At 39.7% G+C, this 26036-nt stretch overlaps 2 protein-coding genes across 3 annotated transcripts in view; one reads left to right on the forward strand and one right to left on the reverse strand.

The window, feature by feature from the left end:
• Window positions 1-8372, reverse strand: part of BABAM2 (BRISC and BRCA1 A complex member 2) — a 176354-nt gene extending 167982 nt beyond the window's left edge. The window contains exons 1-2 of the mRNA XM_068416036.1: window positions 8288-8372; window positions 4766-4925 (exon numbers count right to left, since the gene is read on the reverse strand). Coding sequence (XP_068272137.1) covers window positions 4766-4893 — 128 coding nt within the window. The 5' untranslated portion in view covers window positions 4894-4925; window positions 8288-8372. The remainder of the gene's footprint in view (window positions 1-4765; window positions 4926-8287) is intronic.
• Window positions 8373-8608: 236 nt separating this feature from the next.
• RBKS (ribokinase) overlaps window positions 8609-26036 on the forward strand; it is a 70032-nt gene continuing 52604 nt past the window's right edge. The window contains exons 1-2 of one of the 2 annotated variants that reach the window (XM_068416060.1): window positions 8625-8828; window positions 23061-23152. In XM_068416060.1, the coding sequence (XP_068272161.1) occupies window positions 23145-23152 (8 nt within the window). In that variant the 5' untranslated portion in view covers window positions 8625-8828; window positions 23061-23144. Of the gene's footprint in view, window positions 8829-23060; window positions 23153-26036 lie in introns of both variants that reach the window. The other variant, XM_068416050.1, reaches the window with a different exon arrangement.

The raw sequence follows: 26036 nt of genomic DNA on the forward strand, positions 1-26036 counted from the left end.
AAAAAATCTACCTACAGATATCAATGTGAATGATGGAATGTGAACTTTCCCCAAGTAACTGAAGTAGAATCCTTCAATTTAAATTAATCAAACGCAAAAGATCAAGCAAAAGCTTTAAATAACCACCACAGTATTGTAATAGTATTTCACAGTTAAAAAACAACATTATTTCATGAAATACTCACAGAAAATGCATATTTACTTTAAAAAGGGAAATGCCCAAAAGAAAAGGAAATACCAAAGCATATTGCAGTCTACCTGATAACACAGAAAAGTAAATCATCACTGCTCACTAGGAAGCAGGGCAATAAAGTTATAAATACCTTATTACAGCTTGATAGTAAATTTGCATGTTAAAATCTGCTCCAGATAGTACTACATTCTTTTGACCACTCTTCATATAGGTTTCTTTCAGAAACATAACTAACTGTAAACATAGCTCAGTATCAAGCAAAGAGGCAGAAATCAATAGCAAATTAGACAGGTGCAAAGAAAAAAATACCAACATGGTTTAGTACAAACCAGTTACATAAAAATTCCACAATTAATCTCCTCATAAATGTGGAATAGCACAACCAAACAAGTAAGAAATTTAAAATTTTGTTATGAAGGAATATCTAAAAAAATAAAATCTTAATATACGCAGCTTTAAATCACTGTATTCATTTTGAAATTCTGCCTGGTGCAACACATCAAAGTAATTTAAATAACAAAATAAAGTTTGTTGAGTAAGAACAGGCTTGCAGCATAATTTGAAGCTCAAACATGGGTCCTGATGAACAGCTGTAGGGAAAAAAAAAAGTTCTCAAAGGCAATGACCACCACAGATATGTTTTTCACTAGTGTAACACATCATAGGAAAAGCAGCAGCCTCTTAAATAATTGGATTCTACATTATACAATAATTAAACACCCTTCACATAGGAAAATGTCCTCTACATCTACCTAATAATCACTTTTCTGTATTCAACATCTTTCCCATGATTATATGTATAAATGCTAAGAAAAATGCCTTAGCCACAACTCAGTTGGTTATGAGTAGATTTTAATACCTAATTAAGATGGGTCATTATTTCAAAGAGACACCACTGGAGATTAACTGAATGATACAATATATGGCATTGACTCAATTGGCAGCAGTATTTTCTCTGGGTCTAGAACAAGGTAATACCCTATGCAAGAGTTAAAATGCTTTGATCCACTCTGTCATCTCAAATAACGTCTTTTATTAATGCAACAGAGATGCTTGCCAGGGTTTTCTTATCACCAGAATCGATGCTGCTAAAGGTGCTATATTTCAGATGAGACCTAACACTCAGGTTCTATTTTTGTTCAGCGTGGAGCCCTTTTTACAAGAAAGAAGGTAATAGCTCCCCAGACTTGGCCACCTAACTTTTTATTACTGTTTCCATTGAAGAGTTTCCTTCTTTCCTGTCATGCCATATTGCTGAGCTCAGTTCAGGGGTACCCACATATCTTTACTCACTCTGCATCAGCAGTGGCCATATAATTCCTATAAATAGGACTTGATCCTGAAGGTCCTACTCATAGATTTAAATATGTAAGTGTCTGGTGAGACTAGTACTGTCTAATAAGTTTGTAAAACACACAGACATTATGGAACTGTAACATATTATTATAAAACATTTACATACTCAAAGTCTGCAAAACAATAGGATTTCCTTACTATGACATATTTCCCTCCCACACTTGCAAGCAACGCAGATTAACATATCAGCATACTTCATACTTTTAATCTAACATCAGCTCTTTAATACAGTTTATAAAACACAACAAAACTAAGTAGTCAATCTTAACAATAAGTCAGAACAAGTGCAAAATAAGTTCCTTACTAAAACCATCTGACATATGGATTGACTTTTCAAATCAGTAAAGGCTTAATATGTTTGCCATTTACAAATCAAAATCAACTGACATGATAGGCTATAAACCTGCAACTGTGTCAATAAACATACAACCACTATTCAAAAGCAAAGTTTCTGAACTGATAGTACTTATAAATGGTTATATTCATTTGAGATCAAGAACTGCTTCTTATTTAACTTCAAATACTTAATCTAGCACCTCCTCCTCACCTTCCTGTTCCACTTTTATGTTTAAAGCTTGACTGAGCCCCACTGAAACTGAAGGGAGTTTTGCAATTAATGTTCTGAACCTCATCCTCATCATCCTCATTACTCTTAACAACTGTTCTCCTCATTCTCCTTCTGTTTATGTCCAACCTCTATGTCCTTATACTTCTGTATCTTCATGTGGATATCACCTACATTTGCCTCTGCTTGTTATTTCCTCTGCATTGTCATTTCTCTCTTTAAAAAAGACGAATGAAAGTATACAGGGGTTTGAATAATCTTGTCATGTGAGGATAGGGGAGGAGAGTAGATCAATTGTTTTCAATCCATTTTTGGACTCTCAAAGCCCTACAAAGTTTTCCTTTAGAGGCAGTATCCGGCAACAAATTTAAATCTACTGACAATATGATCGGTTCAGGATTTTGTTATTAATGAACTGACATGGGCCTCTCAAAAACAGTCTGTGGAGTCCCAAAGGATCCTATATCAAAGGTTAAAGACCTCTGAAATAGGTCTTGAGTTATGGCAGGGACTTCTCTGTAATTCTGTGATGCAACCATCTTACGTTCAGTAATTTTACACAGTTTACCTCTTCAGCAACATCATAAAGCACTAAATCACAAGGAACTTTATTTCCACGCTGATGCCTAAAGTCAAAATTTTCTATTATAAATAAGCTAACAATGATTTATTTGTAACAAACAACAAAAATCTTTCCTAAAAACCCACATGCATGAAATTTACACTTCAAAGAAATTTCAAGCAATTGCTATTAAAACCTGTTTAGAATAATGCTTTTAAGAAACATATTTGTACCAAAAAAAAACACCTTAAAAATAATTCTCAACTAAATGCAGAACCTTGATTATGCGAACTCCAGCTCCTAATAACCTCAAGCCATAAAAAAGCCTCAACATAAAGAACAACGTTCATTTCTATATTCCAGAACAAGAAAAAAAATAAATATTGCTAGCCCTTGCATATGCCTTTAAACAAGCTATGGGACAACCTCTTTCAGGGGCTGTACTTGTGTTGTAGATGCCATACTCAACACAGTTACTATACAATTTGAATCACTGGGTTTGGGTGACTGGCACAGTTTTTTGTTTTTTAAAGAATAAACATTCAGGATTTATCAAAGCAAATTCAAGATCTTCTCAGCAGATCACTGGCCAAAAACTTTAGACACTTATTAAAAATACCTCTGAAAAGAGTCAGCTAGAAAACATCACTTTATATTATTTTAATCTATTATTTTACAGGCAGGCAGCATAAGCATTCAGTGGGCAGAGAGCATAACCCTCCCAAGAAGCTGATAACTTCACCACCAGACTACAGCTGTGTTTTATCTCTACCTTTTTTTGTATTCCTTGCTCTCAGATTCAATAGGAAAAATGTAAGACAGCTCCCATCTGAGCCTTCCTAGAAGACTAGTTCTAGAGAAAGCAAGATCTACCGTGAAATAATAGCAGCAGATGCATTAACTGCTCAGCCTGTCTCACATAACTTGCAAGACTAAACGCCAAGCCAGACAACACTAATAACAAAGTTGTAGCTTCAGTAACAAAGTTATAGCTCCAAGTAAATCTGTACTCCGTCACAGCACCTCACAGGGAGGGAATGGTTCCTTTCAAACCAACCCTAGAAGAATTCACACCTCCTTCCTGAAAAGGCATTTTAACTACCAGAAAAGTACCTCCCAAACTCTCCATGAAACCCTAACAAAGTAGCCTACAGAAGCATATTAAACAAAGTTTTCAGCAGAACTAAATTTTAAACAACAGTGATTTGTGGTGGTTCCCAAGATCTATTGGCTTATGCTATGATTCAAAATTATACACAAAGCAGTAGTTCATATAAAAGCGGTGATTTAGACACCTTAAGCTAAAGTAATCCCAGACTCTCAACTCCACTATCAAATGAATATCTGAATTGGGAATGCCATTAGATGCCCAACTATAAAAAGAATAGAGCAATTTCTGCATGTCTGATCTTATGTATTCTTTTATCAGCCACTTTGGGAGTCTCCCCTCTCTGCACAATGTCTAAAGTAAACTCTACTTTTAGCATTTCACTGCCCCCATGTATTATTCACAGAAGTTACACACCAGCATCCCCTCGTACATGTGGATCCCAAACTTTATTACTATCTGAAAATCTTCATGAACCCTTCTGGAACTAAAAATAAAAGCAGTAGCCTGGCCTACTTCAAACACTTGGCCCTACAGCCACTTGATGTACTGATCTTGAGGGAAGTCAGATAAAGCAAAAGATAATTTTTTTGCTTATTTAGCATATTCATGACTACAGGTAAGGTCACACAAATTTATCTTCAAGTCTTTAATTTACAGAAAAGATCCAGTAAGCAAGTGATAAACAACAGGAAAAAGTGTTTATCACTATCTCACTGCTGAAAAACAGCACTATCAAGTGGCAGCAATGAAAGTGTTTTAACAAGGTTATTATTGCCAACAATATGACAAATTAGGTCTCCCAAACTACAAAACGGTAGTAAGACAAAAAATAATCTAGCTAGTATGTCAGCTCCAGATATATATTGGAAATGCTTAAATACACACAAACCTAGTAAAATTCAGTCCTGAAGAGACATCTTAACTGTGAGGGGTTGGGTATTATTTTTGGATGAGGAACAAACTCACAGAATCACTTACCCAGATTTCAAGTCTGTAATCCGTAAACAATTAGTAGCATCCAGTCCTACTTTTCCGTTTCTGACCACACTGGAAATGAAGGGTGAGAGTGCTGGAGAAATTCTGTTCAAGGCAACTTCAGGTGACATTTTAGTATGTTCCCCTTTCCTTTTGTCTTGAGCTGCACAGGGATGGTAAGGGGGGAAAAAAAAAAATTCCTACTTATTTGATGTAAATTCACATGCACTCCACAAACATCAGAGGAAAATGCTAAGCATGAAAATGATCAGGAGTGTAGAGTAACTGAAATGTGCACAGGTTTATGACAAAAACATAGACAGGTAACTTTTTTTTCCCCTACCTCTGTAACATTCAATGAAGCCCATTTATTCAATGTCAACATAAAAACAGACTTATGTCCTAGGCTCCTTTAACTAAGATCCTATCCCTACGAGAAAGTGAAATAAAATTGATGGCCATTCTGACACTTCACAGCCTAGCCCTTCTTGTGAGCATTTCCATGAGGAGTCTGTAATTGACAAGTCACGTTTGTTCTGCTTCCACTGAAATCAATGGGACTTACACTACTGATTGCAATGGGACCAAGGGTTTGATTATCTCTCTGTATTCTCATTTGTAATTTCTAATACCACTAGTGTAGCCATAATTAGTATTACTTTTACATTACTTCATTAGGTAGTTATTCACAGCATTTCACGATGCCTTTTAAAGGCTAACGCTGCTTTTCTTTCAGCAGTATCACCACACTCTTTGAAAGGCATCTTCACTCACAAAACAGATCAGGAAGCTGATGTACCCACATTTTAAGCGTGGCTTTTTCAGAAGTGCTTGCAATTGTGCGACCTTATGCTAAAACAGTTAGGTCACTAAGCACACTTCAAGAACCTGCTGCTTTTAGCTGAAATGCAGAAACTGAGCATGCATATATTTTAACTCATCGCACCACAAAGGCTAGAGAATGCGAACAACAGACTGGTAGAAGTGGGAGAAAAGAAGAGTAAGTAACCTATGAAAATGCTAACTTAACATATTTGATCAATATTCTTCGGCACAGAGTTCCATCTGAAAACTAACTGAACTTCACATTTTGAGAAAACAAAGCCATAAATGACTCAGGGTAACATAAACATGTCACTGGCAAGCAGGGCAGAAGAGCTCACACAAACTCTGACCATTAGAAAATATTTTTAAAACATCCATTTCATTGGAAAACATCAGTACATACTGTATTTACCTCCTTACAAAATACTGCATATGGACTGTTGTATTAATTGTTCTATAAAGACAGTGTGAACAACTCAAGGCAATAGTTGCAATTTTCTGTTGTTTCTAACACTCAGTTTACAAGCATTAGTTGGTAACTAATGGATATTCTACAAACTGGTAATTCCCTGTAACTGGTAGCAACATTAAATTTACACATTTTGTTCTCATGAAAGTCATTCACACTGAAATAGTAAGAAGCAGACAAGACTATTTATCCTAGCTATTCAGAATGTATCTGAATTAAGCAAAGGCCAGGCACTTTAAGGCAAACAAAAAGACTAATAAAGTAAGTCTTCCTAAAACCAGTAATTATCTTTAATACACTGTTTCTTATATTTTATGGCACCAAAGAAGCTGAAGACTAAATATCCATGTCCTAACATATAACGTGTTCTCTTTACATATATGATTTGCCATAATTGACAATGGGCAACAACTTAAGTTTGCTTAGTAAACACCTACAGCAATTGAAGATGCTACCTCCTGTTTGTTACTTTTCTACCAAAAATTACTGCCTACTCACCTTTATTCTTCCCCAGAGGAACTGAGAGAACACAAGCCCATACTTGACCTGTTTCAACGCAAAGTCCAGTGGCTTAGATTGAACCGCTAATAAAGATGAGTTTAAACTAAAATGATACTTTGCACAAGTGTGGCGAACAGGGCACACACGTCAGTCTGCTGGCTCTGCTGTGGGGACAGCGATTTCAAGCAGAGGGGGTGCTGGACTGATGAAGGTAAGAACTTCTTACACCATGAAAAACATGCTATCTTCGTAGCAATCTTAAGGGTATACAGAAAGATCTCAGAACTGGTTCTGATCATGACACTTTTTAAGGGGACTGTGTTACAAGGGTAGAATTGTGAGATGTAAGAGATAAAAGTGGTGATCAAAGTTGAACAGATGCACCTTCCAAAATGAACTGCAGAATGAAATTCCTTATTTTTTTGTTAATAAAACATGCAGATATTGTCAAAACAAGATGTAAATGTTAGGCATTTTTCCTGGTTTTATTGCATCATTTCTTTACGATCCACAATACCTTCTACACAACAAGCCAGACACACAATACTTAAAGGGTCACTATCAATTAAACTCACCGATTTATTTTGTAAACAAAGGTCTTTACAAACTATAACACAATTAGTACCATTTTTGTAAGCTTCAGTTGTCATCTACGTATTTTTTCCCCAGCTTAATTTTCCCACAGTACTGGAAACAAAACAGAAACAAACTCAAGGGAACTAACAAAAACAAAATTCACTAGACTGCTTCCCTCCCAAAACAAAACATTTGGAAGAAGTAAACAAACTAATAGTTGAATCCTTTTAGATTCACCAGCCTATCATTACGACTTCAGGCAAATGTAACGTATGCTTCATAGTCTTCACAGTAACCATAAAATCCCAGGCACAGCTTTGGGCACCAGAGAGCGCCCGGATGTGAGGTACTCTGTTCCCACACCACTAACAACACTCTGGGCATTACGTGAAACTATAAGGCGGCGAAGATGAATATCGTGATGGAGGCCTTGAAGCGCGAGGGAACCTGTCCTGTCTAACCCTCTCAGCTGGCTGTCTGCAGTCTGCTTTGGGGGTTTTCACTTTGAGGGCCACAGTAAGAGGCATCTGGGTGACAGGGAAAGAGGCGACCCACGAACACCTCCACCTCCTGCCACCGCGTCCGAACGCATCCCCGCCTGCCAGCCCGGAATGCGATCGGTAACGTGGGTCTGCGGAGCCCTGCGTAAACCCCCAAGTTCCCTCAGCCCTGGCACGGACGAACGCAGACCGGACCGTGCCGCGCCAGGCCTGGCTCCCTCCCCAGCCGGGCCCCGGCCGCCGGCTCACCGCCCCCGCCCCAGCGACGCTCCCGAGGCCACGTGCCGGAGCGACGAGCCGGGGCCTCCCCGTGCGAAGACGGCGGGCTCGACACCACAGGCGCTGCGTGCTGCCCCGCCCCGCCACGGCGGCGGCGCCCGGGAGCGGGCTGGGCGACGGCCGGGCGGTGCTTAGGCCAGCCGTCGCCCCGGGCCGCACCGGCCCCCGCGCCGCCTCCTGGCCTGCTCCTTCCAGGCCGGACCCGCGGCCTCCGGCCACCTCCTCGTCCCAAGCGCCCCGGGGCTGGCGGAGGGGGCGGGGGCCGGGGAAGAAGCCAGCCAGCCAGCCCGCCCGCCCGCCGCGCCGCTCCCCCGGGGCCGGCAGGGGCGCTGCTCCCGCCCGCCCCTCCCCGGCCCGTCCCGGGCCCCGCCATACCTACGGCGGCCGGAACACAGCCCCTTAGCAACGGCCGCAGCCACGCGCCCGTCCCGTCCACCCGCGCCCGGCGTGCGCGCTCCCGCCCCGCCGCGCGGCGTGCGCGCCTCCGGCCCCGCCGCCGCCGCTCCCCAGGCCGGAGGGGTCTTCACCGGCCTCGATATTGGCGGCCGCCGCAGTGCCTGGGCGGATGGTCTCGCCGCGCAGGCGTTGGGCTGCAGTTGCCTCGCGGCCGGAGCGGGGCGGGGAAGAGGGGAGGTGGGGAGGGGGCGGCCTTGCCAGCAGGCGTTCGCCAGGGGCACCCCTCCCGGCCGAAGGCCCCTGCGGGCTGGCTGCCACCGCCTCCCCCGCCTGTCGCCTGTAGCAACGGGCGAAGCCGCCGCCGCCGCCACGGCGGCGGGGCCTGGCGCGAAGGCCGGGTCCAGGGTCCAAGGCCCAGGCAGCGCCTTGGCCGGGCTGCGGGGCTTGGGGCTGACCCCGCCGCTGGCGCCATGGCCGCTGAGGTGGTGGTTGTGGGATCCTGTATGACCGACCTGGTCAGGTTAGTACCCGGGGGAGCCCGGCAGGCCCCGGCGCGGGGCCGGTTTCCTGCCCTCACTGGACAGAGGGACCCCGAGGTCAAGGGAGCGTAGGGCGTCACGGTGCCCGGGGCAGAGCTGAGGCTTCCTGCGCCTCCCAAGGGCAGGCTGGGCCGGGATACACCCCACCCCTCTTGCCTTAGGCCAAGGAAAGCGGGTGTCACGTCTCTCTCCAGGCCGGGACAGGAGAAGTGGGGTCGGCGCCAGGCGCGGCGGCGAGGAGCTCTCGGCCCTGAGCAGAGGGAAGCGAGGCGAGGAGTTGGCTGCGGCGGGGGCAGGGGGGAAGGAGCGGAGCCGCCGGTGGGGGCGGCTGGGCCCGGGTGATGTCAGCCCTGCAAAGAATACTTTGAAAGAAGACTGTGGGAACGGGGAGAGGTTTGAACGTGTTGTCTGCTGGAGCTTTGATCAGCTGTCTGTAACTTTAAGGAGAAGAGGAGCTTGGGTTTGTGTTTTCAGCTGTGCTAGGTGGCTCGGCCTTAGCCTTGCCAGAAAAGCAACATTTCACAGTAACCCGCATGGGAAATCATGAACTCTGATACTCTTTATCAGCAGAGGAGTTTGAAACGATTTTATGAAGGTAAATAAAGCTGGTCAACTGTAACACGTTTTCAGTTCAAAGCACTTGTCTCCCTAGAAAAGCGAGAAAGAAAGCTTAATATTGCAAAGAAACTGAAGTTAGCTCCATGAAAAAGTAGGTTATAAGTTGATTGCTTGCAGACAACATTTTATGTGACATTTTGAAAGAAAAGAGAGAGAGGTCTCCCAAGTTACTGATATCCAAACAGATCAAGAAGTGGAAATAGGAAACTCTCAAAAATTTAGCGCCTCTGCACCCCATAGCTGTTTTTTAAATTATGAAATCCTTTTCTAAAGGAATGTCTTAATTCATTTTTATTAATTTTTTGTGCATTTTGCTTTTAGAATTGGGTGCTTGGGTATCATTGTCTTTTTTTTTTTTTTTTTTTTTTGTACATAGGTAAGGTTTGGAAACGTCTTCTAAAAATTGAAGTACAGAAGTTCATGAAAGCTCTTGGTTCCAGCAGCCTGGGTTTTATACTGAATACTAAATATTGGAAGAAGTCAAGCAAAATTGCAAGAGTTAGCAACGATGCAAATACTAACCTAAACTGGCTGACCTTGTCATCTCCAGTAAACTTGCAAATTAGTCTTTGATTTGAACTATTTTAAACACATCTGGTTTTAAACTATATATGCAGACTTGGTTAAAATAGGTTTTAAAAGTGTACGTATCTGGACTGCATCAGCTTGTCCTGCTGGGAATTCCGCAGTAAAAAAACCCAATTCCTTAATCTGAACCAGCAGACAACTATATCAAAGCCTGTGGGTCAATAAAGCGTAGAATATGTGATTAGAAGAATATGCTGAGGAGTAAGTACAGTTTAGGCATAGACATGCGTTGCAGAAATGATGAAAACCCTTAAATAATCATAGAACCTGTGTCAGATTTAATGCTTTCCGTCATCTGAAGAACACACTGGCAGCTTTCCAGGAAGAATAGTTGTCTTGTAAGTCAGAATAAGATCTTGTAGAACTGCTCTTGACGTTATGTGTGAATGAGCTATCAGATGCTTGTGACATTAGATTGAAATATAAAACATGGTACTCTAACCTCAAAATGTTCCTTTTCCTGTCTCTCTAAAATGGGGGGGGGCGAATCATCAAAAAATTGTCTACCAGTTTAAGCACTGCTGACAGCTGCAGCTTTAGGCTTTTTCTTGACACTTAAACAAACTAAAAAAGAAAACTCCCATTTTTTTGGCTGCAAGTTTGATATGGTAGAAATAGTCATTTATTTGAAGCCGTATTAACTGGCCATACTTTAACCAGAGATTAAACCATGGGTTGTAGCCATAGATGCTGTTACACTGATATTAAGTGGTTGAAGAGAAGCCATTTCACTTTTCAGTCAGCTGAGAAGGTTTCTTAAATTGTACAAATGCTGTCACAGGAATGTGTCTGACTCACCATTATTAGCCTCTACTTTAAGGAGCAGTGAAGGGCTTTTTATCTGTGATAAGCTAATTTGCTTCAATGAAAGAGAAGGGACAGCCTTATTCTTTCTTTCTATTACTAGCACAGCACTTCAGGCACTTAATAAAATAAGAAAAAGAGTGCGTTTAAATTTAGCTGGCAAGAGTTTAATCCAACTGAAATATCCATGTAGTACTCATGTAGACATAGTTTAAATGTGTCCTGTATTACAAAAATCCTGGTAAAATTACTGGAAAGTACTAAACTGTAGGCTGGGATGTACCTAGGTGGAGAGCAAAGCTATGAAACAGAGAATGATAAGCAAGCTTTATTAAATGTGGTAAAAACTGCCAGGTTAGGTTTACGATTGATGCCAGGAGGGTATCTCTTGACTGTCTTTATATCCGAGATTTAGAGGAGGCTGTATATTCTAAGTTTAAAGCTAGGGTTCGTGTCAGCAGGCATGAAAGAACATCAGGTTTCTGCGGGTTTGTCTGTCATTTATGCTGATGTTTTAGTTAGTAAAAGACAGGGACAGCAGTGATCATGTTAAGTGCCTGTCTCTCACCCATTTGGAGGAGACTGAATAAATCAGGAGTGAGAGTCATGCAAAGGAGGTCAGACATTTTTGGACATATGATATTTAATAGGCATATTCACCACTCAAGACTAAAGCCCATCTTTCCGAGAAGATAATCACGTTGATTGAGACTCTGCCAGAGTTAGACAATGCTATGTTATAACTCAAACTCATAAAATACCATGTTGGCCCTCCAGAATTGAGTCTGTCTGGAGACTTAGAAGCTCAGAATGGCAGACAGTAAATGGTAAACATTCCCAGGTCTGTAGAGGCGAGGTGCTGAAAATTAAAAAGATAAGATCCAAGCTACCATTGGACATATGGTAGCCAGATTCACCACTAAAAAAAAGTTAGCATATAGTGTTTTTACTTAATAGCGTAAACTAATGATTTAAAGAAGCGTAACCTCTGTGTGAAATGGAAATGTACAATTTGAAATTTGATATGTCTTAGATAATGTCTGAGAAGGAATAGGACGGGGACCTTCTGTTGAAGACAGTATTCAGATGTAAATTTGGGAAATAATCAAATTCAGTAGTAGTAGAAAGGATAGTATGCCTTAAAATTCTTGTAAAGGGAAGGGACCCAGCGGTTTGCTTTTAAAACACTATTCTCATTGGAAATTCTTTTCTCATTGTCCTGTAGCGCTGCAGTGGCAGAATGTGGGTTTTCTAAAGTTAATTTAGTATAATCAAAACAACCTCATGTACATACATGCAGTAAACCACACTCTTTTGGCTTAATAGGATCAGGAACAAAACATATTTGTGGTCACAATCACAATCAACACTTCATTGGCAATAGCAGGCAATAGTAGTAGAAAACAAAACAGCATTATTCTATATGATCTAGGTATCAAACCAGACGGGTACCATCCATAGTATTATTTAAATAGTTTCTGTTCTGACTCATATTTGCAGGCTGGTCGTGGCATTGGCATTTTAATTCATATTAAATCAGGACAAGACTAAACATATAAACCAATGAGAGTCAGACAAGCTAAAACAATTAGAATAAACAGGAGAAACTTTGGCATGGCAATTGAAAACAGAAGAAGCAAAGAACAAAATCTAAGATGGAAAAACAGTCTTTGGATAGTCACAACAGTAACAGTTTTTTACTTTAACCCAAGAGAATGAGACCACAGTCCAAACACTGGAAAACTGTGTTTGTTAGGATGTTCAAAATGTGAAGTTTTAGTTTTCTGTGGACCTCTTTCCTTCCCTCACGTTGCTTCATTCCCTTCAGGGAGCAGCAGTAAAAGTTCTGCTTCCAGTCCCCTGGTGTAAAAACTGTAAGCTGATTGAGTGAAGGCATTCAGTTAGAGAAGAAAGAGAGAGCAGAGAAAGCATTGAGCTACAAAGTAGTATGTTGCCAGACTGGAGTGGACAGTGGTGACAAATGCATATCCAGAATTAACATCCCAGAGCAGCCTGATGAACACATTGAATCATCTTCGCCAACTGAGCACTATTTCTGCCTGTGGAAAATGGCAAATGTGTCTCTGCTAGTGAGATTCTACATCTTCCTCTTAAGTCTCTAGTGGTGGTTATTGTCTGCTGAAGTAAATGGCTCATTGGTTCATTGGACATGTCCGTGATCCAAAGCTATGTCTGTACTTTCTTTTTTAAAGTCCAATGTTTGGGACAATATTTTCAGGCTTTTTTTGTGGGAATATGGAAAGGAATTTTCTTAGTTTCTTTTGAGCGAGCAGTGAAAGGCTCACATACGACTTCATTTTCTTTGCTTTTTTCCCAGGTCTTTCACATGTGTTCTCATTTCCACCATTTCTCATGCATGCACAGTCACCAAGTTTTAATGTTTTTTCTTGCTTTAATCTTTTTTTTTTTCTGCTCTTCAGCTTCTCCTAGCAGCAGGGAAAAGTGTTCTAGAATCCTTAAAATCCATTTAGTTTGTGTTTTTGTTTTTATCTGTAATGCTTCCCCTGCAGCAGCCACTCCTCATTCTAGTCAATCTGCCATTGCCAGCAGCATGGGAAAGCACAACTGTGAAGGAATACAAGCTTAGTCCAGTTGAGGAAATTAATCTTTTGGATCCAGAGAAAGGCATCAAGGCATGAGAGAATGTGTCATCTGTGAATTGTTTAGTTTATGTAATAGTGAAAAATCTGGGCTTGATTTCAGAGCCTGTACTATTCCCTTGCCTTCTTCTCTGACCTAGCAAAGTTTGGGCGTATAGTAAGCGCAGGATGCGCAGGCTCAGTGTTTTGTTGTTCTGCCCTGATTTTAGAGGACCCAAATGTGGTTTTGCGAAACTCCCCTTTGCCTTCTCTTGCCTGGCAGGAAAAAAACTGTATCTTAGGGGCCCAAAAAGAAAAACAGGATAAAAATCAAGTTGACGAAATCCTCAGTAATGGAATTCAGTAAGAAAATTGTGTTCTGTTCATATATAGCTTTTGAATATCTGTAGTGGCCCAGACACTGCTCATCTGATGTGGGGCCTGATCCAAGCTCATTCATGTCAAAAGAAGCTTTTCACTGCTGTAAACTGTCATTAAATTGTCATTCCCCCACAAAGTGTGAGTGATCAGTTTATTTTAGGGTGAGACACAGTTTAATGTTTTAGTATGTTAAAAGTATTTGGTGTTATACTCCAGACCTGAAAAGCTTCCAACAAAGTTCCTCTAACAAAAAAATGACAAAATATTGAAGAGGGAAAAAGGAGGGAAAATGTCTGGTTGGGTGTTTCTTAAATTAACACAAAATAACTAGGGCAAGGCCACCAATGACATTTTTTAACCCATTACAAGAGCTGCATTTGCAAGCAAAGTTATGAACCCCAGGCGAGAGACAGTGCGCCAGTGATCCCAGCTGGCACTTTCTGAAAGAAACTGTTGTTTGTGCAACAGAGGATGCTGTGGGTCCTCTGAGGAGGACTGGTGGTGCTAGAACACCTGCTCAACACTTGTCTTTGGCTCTTATCCATGAAAACTTTTTTTTTTCCCCTTCCTAAAGGGAAATGTGGAAGTTTTAAAAGTCTTGGGAAATACGAATGTGAAACTGGTCATACAATGTCTTTTAACTGGAGCACAACGAAGGTGTTGCTTTCTGGATTCTATTTAATTGAAACCTCCCTGCCCTTTCATTTGGTGTCTTCATTTTGTGTCCTAAGCTAATGTGTACTGTAATTAGGCGCTGTCTTTCCTTCCAGAAGTAATTCCATTTCAGCAATAACTAATACGACTTTTGTTTTTTAGACTTGTTTTTCTAGTTCAGTTTTAATAGTATGTATTTAGTAGTGCTTTTGAGCTAAAGAATAGCCCTTGTAGTAATACAAGTCAGTCTGTACTATATGAATGCCATAGCTGAAGTAATTTCTTTGGCTTCCCAGTAACCAAGAGGTAGCACTACTTGTCCTACTATGCATTTGGAAAACATTTTGGAGTTGGAGGAGGGGAAGAGGGGCAGTTTGCTTTGTAAAAAGATAGGAAAAAGGTAAAGAGAAGTTGGAGGAAGGTCTTAAAAAGGGCAAAAATAATAGGGAAGGCATAAGGTTTTACTGCAGAAAATGTGAAGAGTCTATGGAGCTGAGGTCAAGATAAAAGGAAGGGAAACTACAATCTTAACAGTGACAGCTCCCCAGCTATCCAGAGTCACCCTGGTTTTCTGCTTCCCTTTCTGCCAGCTCTGGCTGCCTGCTTGCTTTCTGCAGTTTTCTCACATGGCTGCATGGCAAGGTTCAGGGAGAAGCTCTGGTTTAGTCCTGCTATCTTCTCCCAGCCCTAGCATTTTGGAAGATAGGGCACCCAGGAAGTCCTCTGTTACCTCCTTCCCATGAATGAGTTCCCAGCTGTCTGCTTCTGTTCCTATCAGCTGCAGTGTCTGGTCTGTTTAAGTTTGTAAATTGCTTTGAGATCCTTCAAGATGAAAGGTTCTACTTAAGTGAGATCATTATCGCCTTCTACATTTCTCCACTCCCTGCTCTCGGCTCAAGCTGCTTGTCTCATCTCAACTTAGGGTCCCGCACAGAACTCAACATTCCCAGCTCATGGCAATGCAAAGCTTACACACAAAATTCAACTTTCAATCCTTGAATTGTTTGACACCTCTCAGAGTAGTTCAGAGCTGAAGGTTAAATATATGTATTTTCCTGAGCCGATGCCAAAATACTTAGCACTTGCCACACTGAGATCGTACTTCTGCATTTGTGTCTGACTTCATGTTATTTTGTGTGCTTCAAGAGACTGTATAGTTCTTTTCCTCCCACTTCTGAAGTACTTACTCATTCTAGGAAGCATTCCAGCTATGGTGTTGTTCTGTGATCCTACACTATATTCTTATAGCCATACTTTGTTCATGTTCTTGTGGTTAAACTGGAAGCCTGTCAGGGCAGGGATTTCACTCCTCTCTGGTGTAGTGAACTTACAGAGTAGAACCCTGACAGGAGTTCAGAGGGCTCTCTCTCTTCAAAGACTCCTAGGCAGTAATACGGTGTTTGGACAGGAGAACCCCTTTTCTGTTCAGCTACACGTCTAGCTGTCATCTTCATCTTCCATATTTTAACTGACTTGTAAGAGAGTTTTTTCAGTCCATAGTATCTATGTGTGTTTATTCCCAATGACATTCACATTCCAGTGAAATTTCCCTCTTTCCTATGAAAGTGAGGTCATCTTAAACCTGTGTTTATGATACTGCAGTCATTTCCATGGCAGTAGACTATGATATCATCAGTGGAGGATTATGCCTTTCCTATGTGTGTTAGCAATTAAAAATTATGGTTTGTGAGATAAAACTAGTGTTTACCAAGCTTTTAGGTTTAGTCCATATGAGGCAGGGAAACTATTGCTTAATTCTCTAGAGAGTTCACTTGGGTAATGGAGTAAATGAATCCAGAAACATTTTGATTCTAGCAGGTGATAAGTTTTTGGGGGTATATTTTCCTAATGGGAAAGGAAAATCAGCTACTCCATCTTGTGTTCTCTTGCCTGGCAAAGAACACTTGTCTGAAACACCATGGTACTCCATATTGTTTTGTTATTCAGAGCTACTTAAATGCTTGACTTAAAGTATCACAATTTTCTAGTCTCATTAGACTGGCCTTTTTCCCCTTTGGAGGTCAGTAAGCTATTATACACTCCCCACAAAAGTAAAACCAACATGCTTATCAGTCTTTTCATCTTTTTAATGGGTGCCTTATTTGCCAGCTATCAGTAGCTGAATCTTTTTGTTGAACCTTCCTATGTGCATGCTTTCTCATGGGTTGGTGACAGCAGAGGCCAGTTTCAACACTGTGATGGCAAAAGAAAATACACTCAAGATGTAATGTCCAGTGTTAGAACAGTTGCTAATGCTGCAAGATTAAAATAGTGGATTCACAACATAATTTATTTCATCCCTTCAAATACTTAAGAATTTTTGAGCCAAGGAAGTAGACTTTTCTAAACAAGAGTGAAGAGAAAGGGAAAAGAGATTAGATAAAATTTTATAAAGAAAGAACATCATCAGTCTAGGTATTGGAACATGAAACAGAATTTGTAGCCTTTTTTTGTAATGTAGTTTAATTACAGAAATACACTACACCTGTGCACATGTCAGCATGTCTGTTTTCCCACATAACAGAACTGAACTCTCATAAAATACCTGTTTAAATAATCTGGGTCAGAACATTAGAAAAAAAGCTCAAAATGGTGTGCCCTAATTACATACAAGACTTGCATGTGTCCAGTTTCACTGAAAGTCTAGGATGTGAAAAGGTTCTTCCTGAAATAATTGCCATGTCAGTGACTGCAGTAGAAAGAAATTCCTGTTCCCATTGATGTTCATGGAAACAGAACCAGGCTGGAATGGAACAAAAGACCAGCAAACAGAATTATTGTATGCAGTTTTTGGAGACTGAGGTTACTAATGCTATAACAGACCTGGGCCATATTGACTGAGCGTACAGTCAGGTGATGTTACAGCAACCTCCTGCATGTGCAGCTTCCCCGTCATTCTGCATTCCTACTGAGGCTTCAGCTGTCGCTGGAAAACCCAGAGTGATACCTCTGAAGAAAATGAAAAGTCAGGAAGTACTAACACTATTATCAGGGAAGAGGCTATTGGGATAAAAGCTTATTTGCCAGTTGTCCAATATCAACATCAGGAATGAGGGGTTTCTGTTCATTTCTGCTACAGAAAGATGTCATTTTATCTCAGCAATGCACTATAGTATATGGCCATTGCTTCATGTTGTAACATCCCACTTTACAGATGGCACAACTGTTGCCCTTTGCTTTCTGTTAAATTCTTAAGACATCTGTGCAGTTCCAAGCAAACAGCATGCAAGGCAGCGATACACTGGGCATTGGCATTGTCAGTACTTCAGGGTATTCCTTGCGTTTCTGGTGTATCCCAATGATACAGATCGAATATTATGTTGTGCTATGAATGTATCTATAATTTCTTGCCCCAGTTAATACTCTTTTACCATATAACTCCCACAGTTTTTTATTGGTTTGGTTATTGTCCCTGCTATTATTGGAAATTCTTTTTGACTATTTAAAATAAAGCATCTCTTGCCTTTTCATTCTGGAGATGTTTGCCATACAAGATTCACTACAGTCAAAGGGGAAATTGTCTAAAGTAACTCCTTTGAAAATATTTGTCACAATAAACAGTTGTTAGGTATTATATTTTAACACTCAACACTAAGAATATTGTCATTTGTCCACCTTTATGAGCCAGAGAATGATATGATTAATAGTTCTGCCTTGTTAATGAATTACTTGCTGGCTGTACTGTTAATGGAAATAACTGTTTTCCTAGATGCATTTCTAGACATAAATATCTTTGGGTGAATTTTAGTATTCCTGTCAGTAAAGAGCTGCTGGCACAAATCAAAAGCTGCAATAAAAATTGTACAGAGTCGATGGTAACAAATTTGTGTAAAAACACTCTGGGCAGGCATATATATGATGTTGCCCCTAGGAGCTGTCTGAGCTGTTCTTTCCATAGGAGTTTACCAGTAAGGTTGTGTTTGCTTGTTTTATATGGCTGCAGTTGTTAGTCCCTATATCAAGTTGCAGTAAGTTATGTGATGCTGACATCCCTGGTTCATTTCGAGCCTAGGATCATATACTTTGAGCCTGAAGAAAATACAAAATGATTTTTCACTAGTATGTTGCCTAAGTAGGTGCAGCTTTACAGAACACATTGATCTTTGTGACAACTAATTATAAAATAAGAAGGTGGTGATGTTCCCGAATATATCAGTTGTGTGCTCTCTTCTGGGTTTTATTATTTCTTCTTTCCATTTCTGACTTTAGTCCATTTTTTCTCCTTTTTTCCTGTACTAGATCAATAGCATATCATCCCCAACCCATCTATGATTTCCCCTTATTTGCCTTCACCTCTTGTTATCTTTCTACATCTCATTCTTACACTGCACTTCTTTTCTGTAGTGCTCTTTTCCTGCCTCTCATCTTTCAAAAAATAACTTTTGCTTCCAAGGAATCATAACTCCCTTTTGCTAATTTATTCCATCCATCACTTGCTATGCTTCCTATCCTCTCTCAAATCCCTGTTTATACAAAATGCATAAACCTTGATAGCATAAACAGCAGAAAGAAGAAAACATATTGGTCAGAGCTGAAAATAAAGGATGGGGAGGAACAGGAAAGGCAGATCAAATTCAGTACTCATGTGGAAAGACAGACATTTTCCATGTTTTCAGCTGTAATGAGAGTGAATATGCATGCCTTCTTCTAATTGTCTGATCCTGTTAGTATTATTCATTGGGAATATCCTGTTAGTATTGTTCAATCTCTTTTAAATTTATTTTCCTATTTTTTTTTTCCCCAGAAAGAACAAACTAAAAAATGACCTGTTGGGAAAAAGCAGTTGGTGTTGTTGCTGGAGCTCGTAGTACTCCATATAGAGGCAGAAAAAATGAGCAGGTTTTTCTCCAGTTTTCATTCCCTCTTGCACATTAAGTTCTGGGCATTAATGGAGACACAGGAGTTGTCCATCGGCAGACATCACAAGCCAGGATTATACAGAATTACACCTTTCTGATACTTAGGGATCTGCCTTTCCCAAGAGAACCTGAATCATGAAAAAGGTAAAGGTACTTACCTAGAGGAGATTCCAACCTGTCATGGCAGAGTTAACCTCAGCCAGCAAAGCCCAGGCACTCCCCCGCACCCTGCACATTCTCATCTTTGCCTCGCAAGCCTTAATGTTATTTTTATCCAAGATTTTAGCAGATGCCCTTATAATTAGATTGAACTTCAGGTAAAGCTTTTGTTTATCATTGAATCAAGGGTAAGATAGGTTCAAAGTAAAAACTTATCTAGTGAAGGCACTGTGACTTTAGCCCTGAAGTGGTCAGGCAGTTGGACTGGATGATGGTTGTAGGTCCCTTCCAACTGAACTTTTCTATTCTATTCTATTCTATTCTATTCTATTCTATTCTATTCTATTCTATTCTATTCTAATATTAAGTTTAAATATATTACCTTTATTACCTATGATACACTGAGTAAGTATATGTAAACTAAGCATTGTTTTGGTTATACTTTTCATTTGTGACCCATATGGATTCTTTAGGAAGCACTGTACTTACAAACTTGATGAAAAATATCATACTTGCCAAGATTATTGTCCTGGGTATGAGCCTTTAGAGCAACATCTTATTGAAGAAAATTATTAATATTTGGACTGCACTGTACTTCATCTTGATGACTATGTAGTGAGAACACATCTATGATGTTACTCTTAATATTGTAGTTTGTAAAGCACTATATGCTTGTGTGCAAAGTGCCAATACTTAACGGTGTGTGGGGGGTTCCTTTTTTATTTTTAAATTAAAGAAGACTGGAAAAGACTGACAACAAGATTTGTAGGGGTGTCAGTAGGTGCTCTATTTTCTGCATGATAGTAAAGCAGAAGCACAGATTACTTTGTTGATTTACCAGTACATAAAAAATTGTGATGACAAGAACAAGGACCCAGTGGCCTATCCACTCAACCATATTATTTACACTTTGTTCATTGTTATCTGATAAATCCTTTCTTTAAGAGGTAGAGAACAGATTAATGTTCACATATGTCTTGTTTATCTTAATCTGTCCTTGGGCATGTAAAGATCACTCTGTTTGGGTTGCAAAGGTTGGTTTGTTTTGTGTTGTTTTTTTTTGCTTTAACCCTGGTATTTCATCATGATATAATGTTCTGTTCATCATAGGAACCATAGGCAGCCTTCTTCAGTCCTGGGTGAGCACAGCATGTTTCAGAGACAGTCTATTCTAACATCACCATCAGATTGCCTTGAAAATAATTATGTAACTGCACTTCCAAAAATAATATAATCGCGAGACATCAATGAAGAACAACATAGGAGGCAAAGAAAGTTAGAGAGTAGTAATTTTGAATATTTCCACAGTCTTTCTTAAATATAAACCAGATGTTTGGTAAGAATGATGGAATGTTTGCTGGGACTTAAATATCTGAAGATAGATTCATATTTGTTTTTTTTTAAATCTCTTTAGAGCTTCAAGTTCAGAATTAAACATTCCACAGATTATGAATTCATTAGTGTTGTGCCCACCTTTTCCCAAAATTTAACTGCTGGTGATGTGAGCAAAAGTTACAGATTTGTTGTTTCAGGAGAAAGCTTTTTACTTTTGGCAGTCAGTGCAATAAATAATTTCTTTATGGTGAAGGTTTCATAGTCCTAACAATTTAGGAATTTTGATCTCTTGGTGATGTCATTTCACTGAAGTGTAGTACAGTGTGCTACTGTAAATGCTTTGGGACATTCATCTGGATGCCTTCTTGTTTGTTTCATCTTTTAATATCTAGGAGAGTAAAATTTGCTTCTGTGCAGAGGGTCAGCAGAAATGTTCATTGAAGCTCTTCTTCAAGAGCTGTGGACAGATGTTCTCATTCAATATGTTATGAATTTCGGTCTTTTTAGATTGAGGATGTGATTGCACATACAAGAGGATATCAGTTTTGTGGCACTCCTACCTGTGGTCTCAGCCATTCATTTAATTTTCTGCTCTGCTAGAGATTGTCACCAGTTATTTCAGTTCAGCTGTTTACCCATTCAGTAATGAGATCTACAAAAGTTTGTCTTTAAAAAAAAATACATATTTGTGTTTCTTAAAATACTTATTTTCTCTGATGGCAAAACTGATTGAAAAGATACCTCCTGCTCTTCACCAATTCATCATTCACTTGTTTGTGTCGTGGTGACAAACAAACGAATGGATGATGGGGTAAAGCTTTTACATCTCACAGTGGCAGAGTGAGATGTAAAAGCGACTAAGAACCTAGAACTGGATAGCCTCATATTTAAACAAAGCTGTAGTTAACTAAATTCCTGAGATAGTCTCTTTTTAAATCCTGAACGTTTTCTACCTTCCATTAAGATGTTTTAGTGGATTATTAAAAGGGAAAAAAGCATAAATGAGTCAAGAACATCAGATTTTGGAAAGAATTGTGGTCTTTTTGTCTCTGTGTTATGGATACTTTCCCATAGCACATGTTCAAATCTTTAAAAATTAAGCTAGACAAACCAGACCAAGGCTAAACCAAAACATCAAGCCAGATCCAAAAGGGGTCTGAGACTTTTTCACCACAATGTTGTACTAATATTCCTAGTTAGAGGCAAGAACTGTTCTCTCCTTTGTTCAGTTCTGAGAATCATGAAAGCCCAGTAAATTGTATGTACTAGACAGTGGCTAGTTACACCTACTCTAATCTCACAGGGATTTTCCCCATTCTAGGGAATTCCCAGGAGGGGAGAAAGAGCCGGTTTTGTTCAGTGATTCAAAGAGGACAGAATCAAAGCTAAATTGTAGGCCTTTACATTATATTCCTTTTTATTAAGACACTTTTACATGCACTATTTCTGCTACTGTTTTGATACCCCTGATGATCTTCACCTTTCTTCAGGAGAACAAATAATGTCTGAATGTTTCTTTTGATACTATGTAAATGACAGTCATCTTAGATAATATGATATCTAATCTAACATACAAATTCTCTTTTCCTCTGAGTTGCCTGATGAGAATATTGTTTTCTTTTTTCTTTTTTTAGAGAAAAATGTTTATGTACTTTTCTATTTTCCTTTCTCATGCACATGTCATTTCTCAGAAACATACTGATACTTTATGCTTTTCTTCAGTATGTCTCAGCTAAGTATTCCCCTACCACTTAATTAAACCTTAGCTACATAGCATTCAGTGTTTTCAACATACAAAGTAGTATCAAGTCCAAGTTTCAGCATTGGCTTAGGGCAGTCTGGCTGTACTGCTGCCAGCAAAGGCACTGCTGCTCCTCCCCTCACTCACCTTCTCTTCAGTCCTGCAAGTTCTGGCCCACCCTGGCTGCCAATTAAAATGACCCTTGGAACAAAAATATTATTAATTAGGAAGCTCCGTGAGCAATAAAAGCAATGCAAGAGAAACAGTGGGAAAATGCTGCTGAGGGGAGGGCATGTTTTTACATCAGCTTAAGCTAACAGTAATAATACGTCTTTATAGTTAGTACTTTCATGTGTTGAAAACAATGGACACCGATTAGGTGTCAAGAATGGGAAGCAAACCATGATTAATTTCAGGATTAATTTGTGCAAATGCCGCTAATATACATCTCTCCCTTTCCACTCCCTTCTTCAGACTTTCTATCTCTGAATATGATGTAGTCACTGCTTAGATGGGAACTTTTCAAGAAAACCCAGAATACCAGGGAAAGGGGCATTAATGACTCAGTAAGTTGCACTTTCACCTGTGATTCAGTGCTTCAACACAGTAGTAAAGGGTTCTGTTCTGTTTCTAATGCTATCTTTCCAAAGGGATGTCTGTCTAAAGATACAAATGCTAATCAGCTCTAGCCTTTAAGGGAACTCGTGGCATGCACTTACTGGAAGAGAGGGTTGAAGTTACTGCAATTCTTTGAAGTTACTTTTATTCATCCCAAACCTCTGAAACATAAGTAGATGTAAGATTCTTCATTTCCCGTGAACAAATGTGGGCAGCATTGCTGTGCGCTTTACATTTAAATATTGTTTTGTAAAAACTCAGTTGAAATTCTAAGTGATAATATTCCTTTATTTGTAATGTCCAAAGTATTTCAGGATGCTTCAGCCTGAACTTTCCTCTGTAAATATGATTCATTAATATGGTGCACAATTAGCAAAACATATAGTAATTTTATTTCCCATCTAATAAGTGTTGGGGTTTTTAAGTTTAGTTGCTGGTTGTTCATAAGACATGAGAGCTCAATATCCTTTGTACCATTTATCCTCTCAAAGCTGAGCAGAATTTGTCACATAAGCAGAGTAGTCTGTTGGATAGCAACTTAAATGAGGTTTTTCAGGTCACTGTTTTCAAATTACATCAAAGTTGTAAATGGCTTTACAAAACATTTATGTAAACATTCTGAAATCCCATGTGACAGTTTTTCTAATTAACTTATTTAGCCTAGTTTTGGAATAACATTATCTGTTTCATCACTTTTAGGCTATTTTGAGTATCCTTTGTGGCACCATCAATAAGCCAAGGATTTATAGGGTTCCTTAATCATGCAGATTACTCATCACTGCCTGCTCATAACAGAAGCCTGAAATGCTCATTAAAATTGTCTGATGTGAATCAAAAGTTAGTATAGTTGCAGAATTAAACAACAAGAGAATAGCATTATAGTAGCAAAAAAAAAGATTCTTGAATACCTGTTCCAGTGAAAGTGAAACCTCCAGGCTTATATATAGATCAGTACTCTGAATTTGTTTAATATGGAAAATAAAAATAGGCTTCTGGAGTGGAGAATTGGTCTGAAAGGATTGGCGATCATGCCTGAAATATAGTAAGGTGGGGTTTTTGTCTACAGTGAGCTACAGGAACTTGCTGCATGTTCTTGCCTAGTCTGTTAGCCTATTTTTAAAATTGGCTAATTATAAATCGCTGTTCCAACTTGATCCTTCGACCTTCGCCTTGTACCTTTCCATCAAAACAATACAAAAGGTCATCTCCCTGTCTTCAACAAGCTGTTTGATTCCCACAGGCAGTTGTTATGCCATGCTGCTTGAAACATTGAGGCCCAGATTCTCATCTCACCAAGCCTGTTTTTTCACCAGTGCAATTATGATGCTTCCATTGGAGTTGCATGTTGATGCCAACATAACTGAGAGAAAAATCAAGTCACGGTCTGGTCACTGTTAAAACAAGAATATGTATGGTTGAACGTACTTCCTGAAAATACGTACGGACTCAGAGCAGCGCTATTAGCAGATGTCTGCTGGGATGTCACAATTGTTAATCTTTGTCTAAAAATATATTAGCTTTTTGTGAAAACAAATTCTATCTAGAATAAGCTATAATATCTGAAAAACACCCTAACGAAGGAAAGTAAATTGAGACTTGATACCATTTTCATACTACGGAATTTAAATGAGAAGACAATGTGAGCTAGTGGATTGAGGTGATTTCTATTTTTGGTTTTGCCACTGGCTTCTTGGCTGACCCAAGGCACAAAAAGGCAAAATGACTTGCCTAAGTTTCACACCCACAAAACAGGAATAACGATGTTCTGCTTTTTAAAGTGTAGTGAGATCTGTGGATGAAAGGAATTGTGCAAGAGCTGCTATTACTTTTTCTTACCAAGGCTGGGTGAAAACAACTTTTCTTTACTGAATGGCACATAATTTTAGAAGTGTGCATGCAGCACCCTGGCACTGGCTGAACAGGAGCTTCCTCAGCTGAGTTTTGTGGCCTTCATTCTCTGGCCCACAACCATCACTACTTTGGCTCACGACAGTGAAAATAGCGATAAATTATAGATGTTACCATTAATAAACATTATTTACCTACACTCATTGCACCTTGTTCCCTGAAACCTTACAGTTACTCATTGTTGTAAACAACCTGACAGATGCTACGGTGGGCAAACAGTTTTAGCAACCCTTTCCATATATATATATAAGGTACATACAAGTATACGTCTAAAAAGCTGTTATATTTTTATTTAAAATGGTTTAAACATTTCCCAATAGAATGTTCCTGGCTCTGCCTCTCCAGAAACAAAATCAGTGCCATTAGCCGTACGTGTGAGCCTTCTGGGGTTTCTCTGTTGTCACCCTCGCAAAATCAACCTGCTGGCTGGGTACCATACCCTCACACTAAAATCTGGGACGCTCTGTTAGCGAGCATCCCTACTTAGAGTCTGCATCCCTACCTGCATCTCTCTGGAAACTGTAACTACTGATGAAGCACAGACCCGTAACAACTCCTTCAAAGCAAAATTCTTAATTTCTGGGAGTTCAGGACTTCTTTGGCTTCGCTAGTTTAGTTTTAGGTTTTCTTGATGTCATAATGATCTTAAACCTTTGGACTGATGGATGCTGGAATTGAAAATTAGTAGGAAAAAAATGTTTGCTTTTTCCTGAGAATTTTCAGTAAATCAGGCTGTGCTCTGTCATTAATTCCGTAAGATTTTGCAGACACCAATATGCCCCAGAAGTTGCAGCATAAACTCAGAAAGTAATACACACGTATTATTTGTATCCTTTCCAAAAAGCACTCTGTAGTGATTTGCTAGTGCAGAATTTTTTCTGAATTGGAGGGCTGGCAATTTTGAAGCTGTTTTAAGATTTATTG

This window comes from Nyctibius grandis, chromosome 1, assembly GCF_013368605.1.
Source record: "Nyctibius grandis isolate bNycGra1 chromosome 1, bNycGra1.pri, whole genome shotgun sequence".
Lineage (NCBI taxonomy): Eukaryota > Metazoa > Chordata > Aves > Nyctibiiformes > Nyctibiidae > Nyctibius > Nyctibius grandis.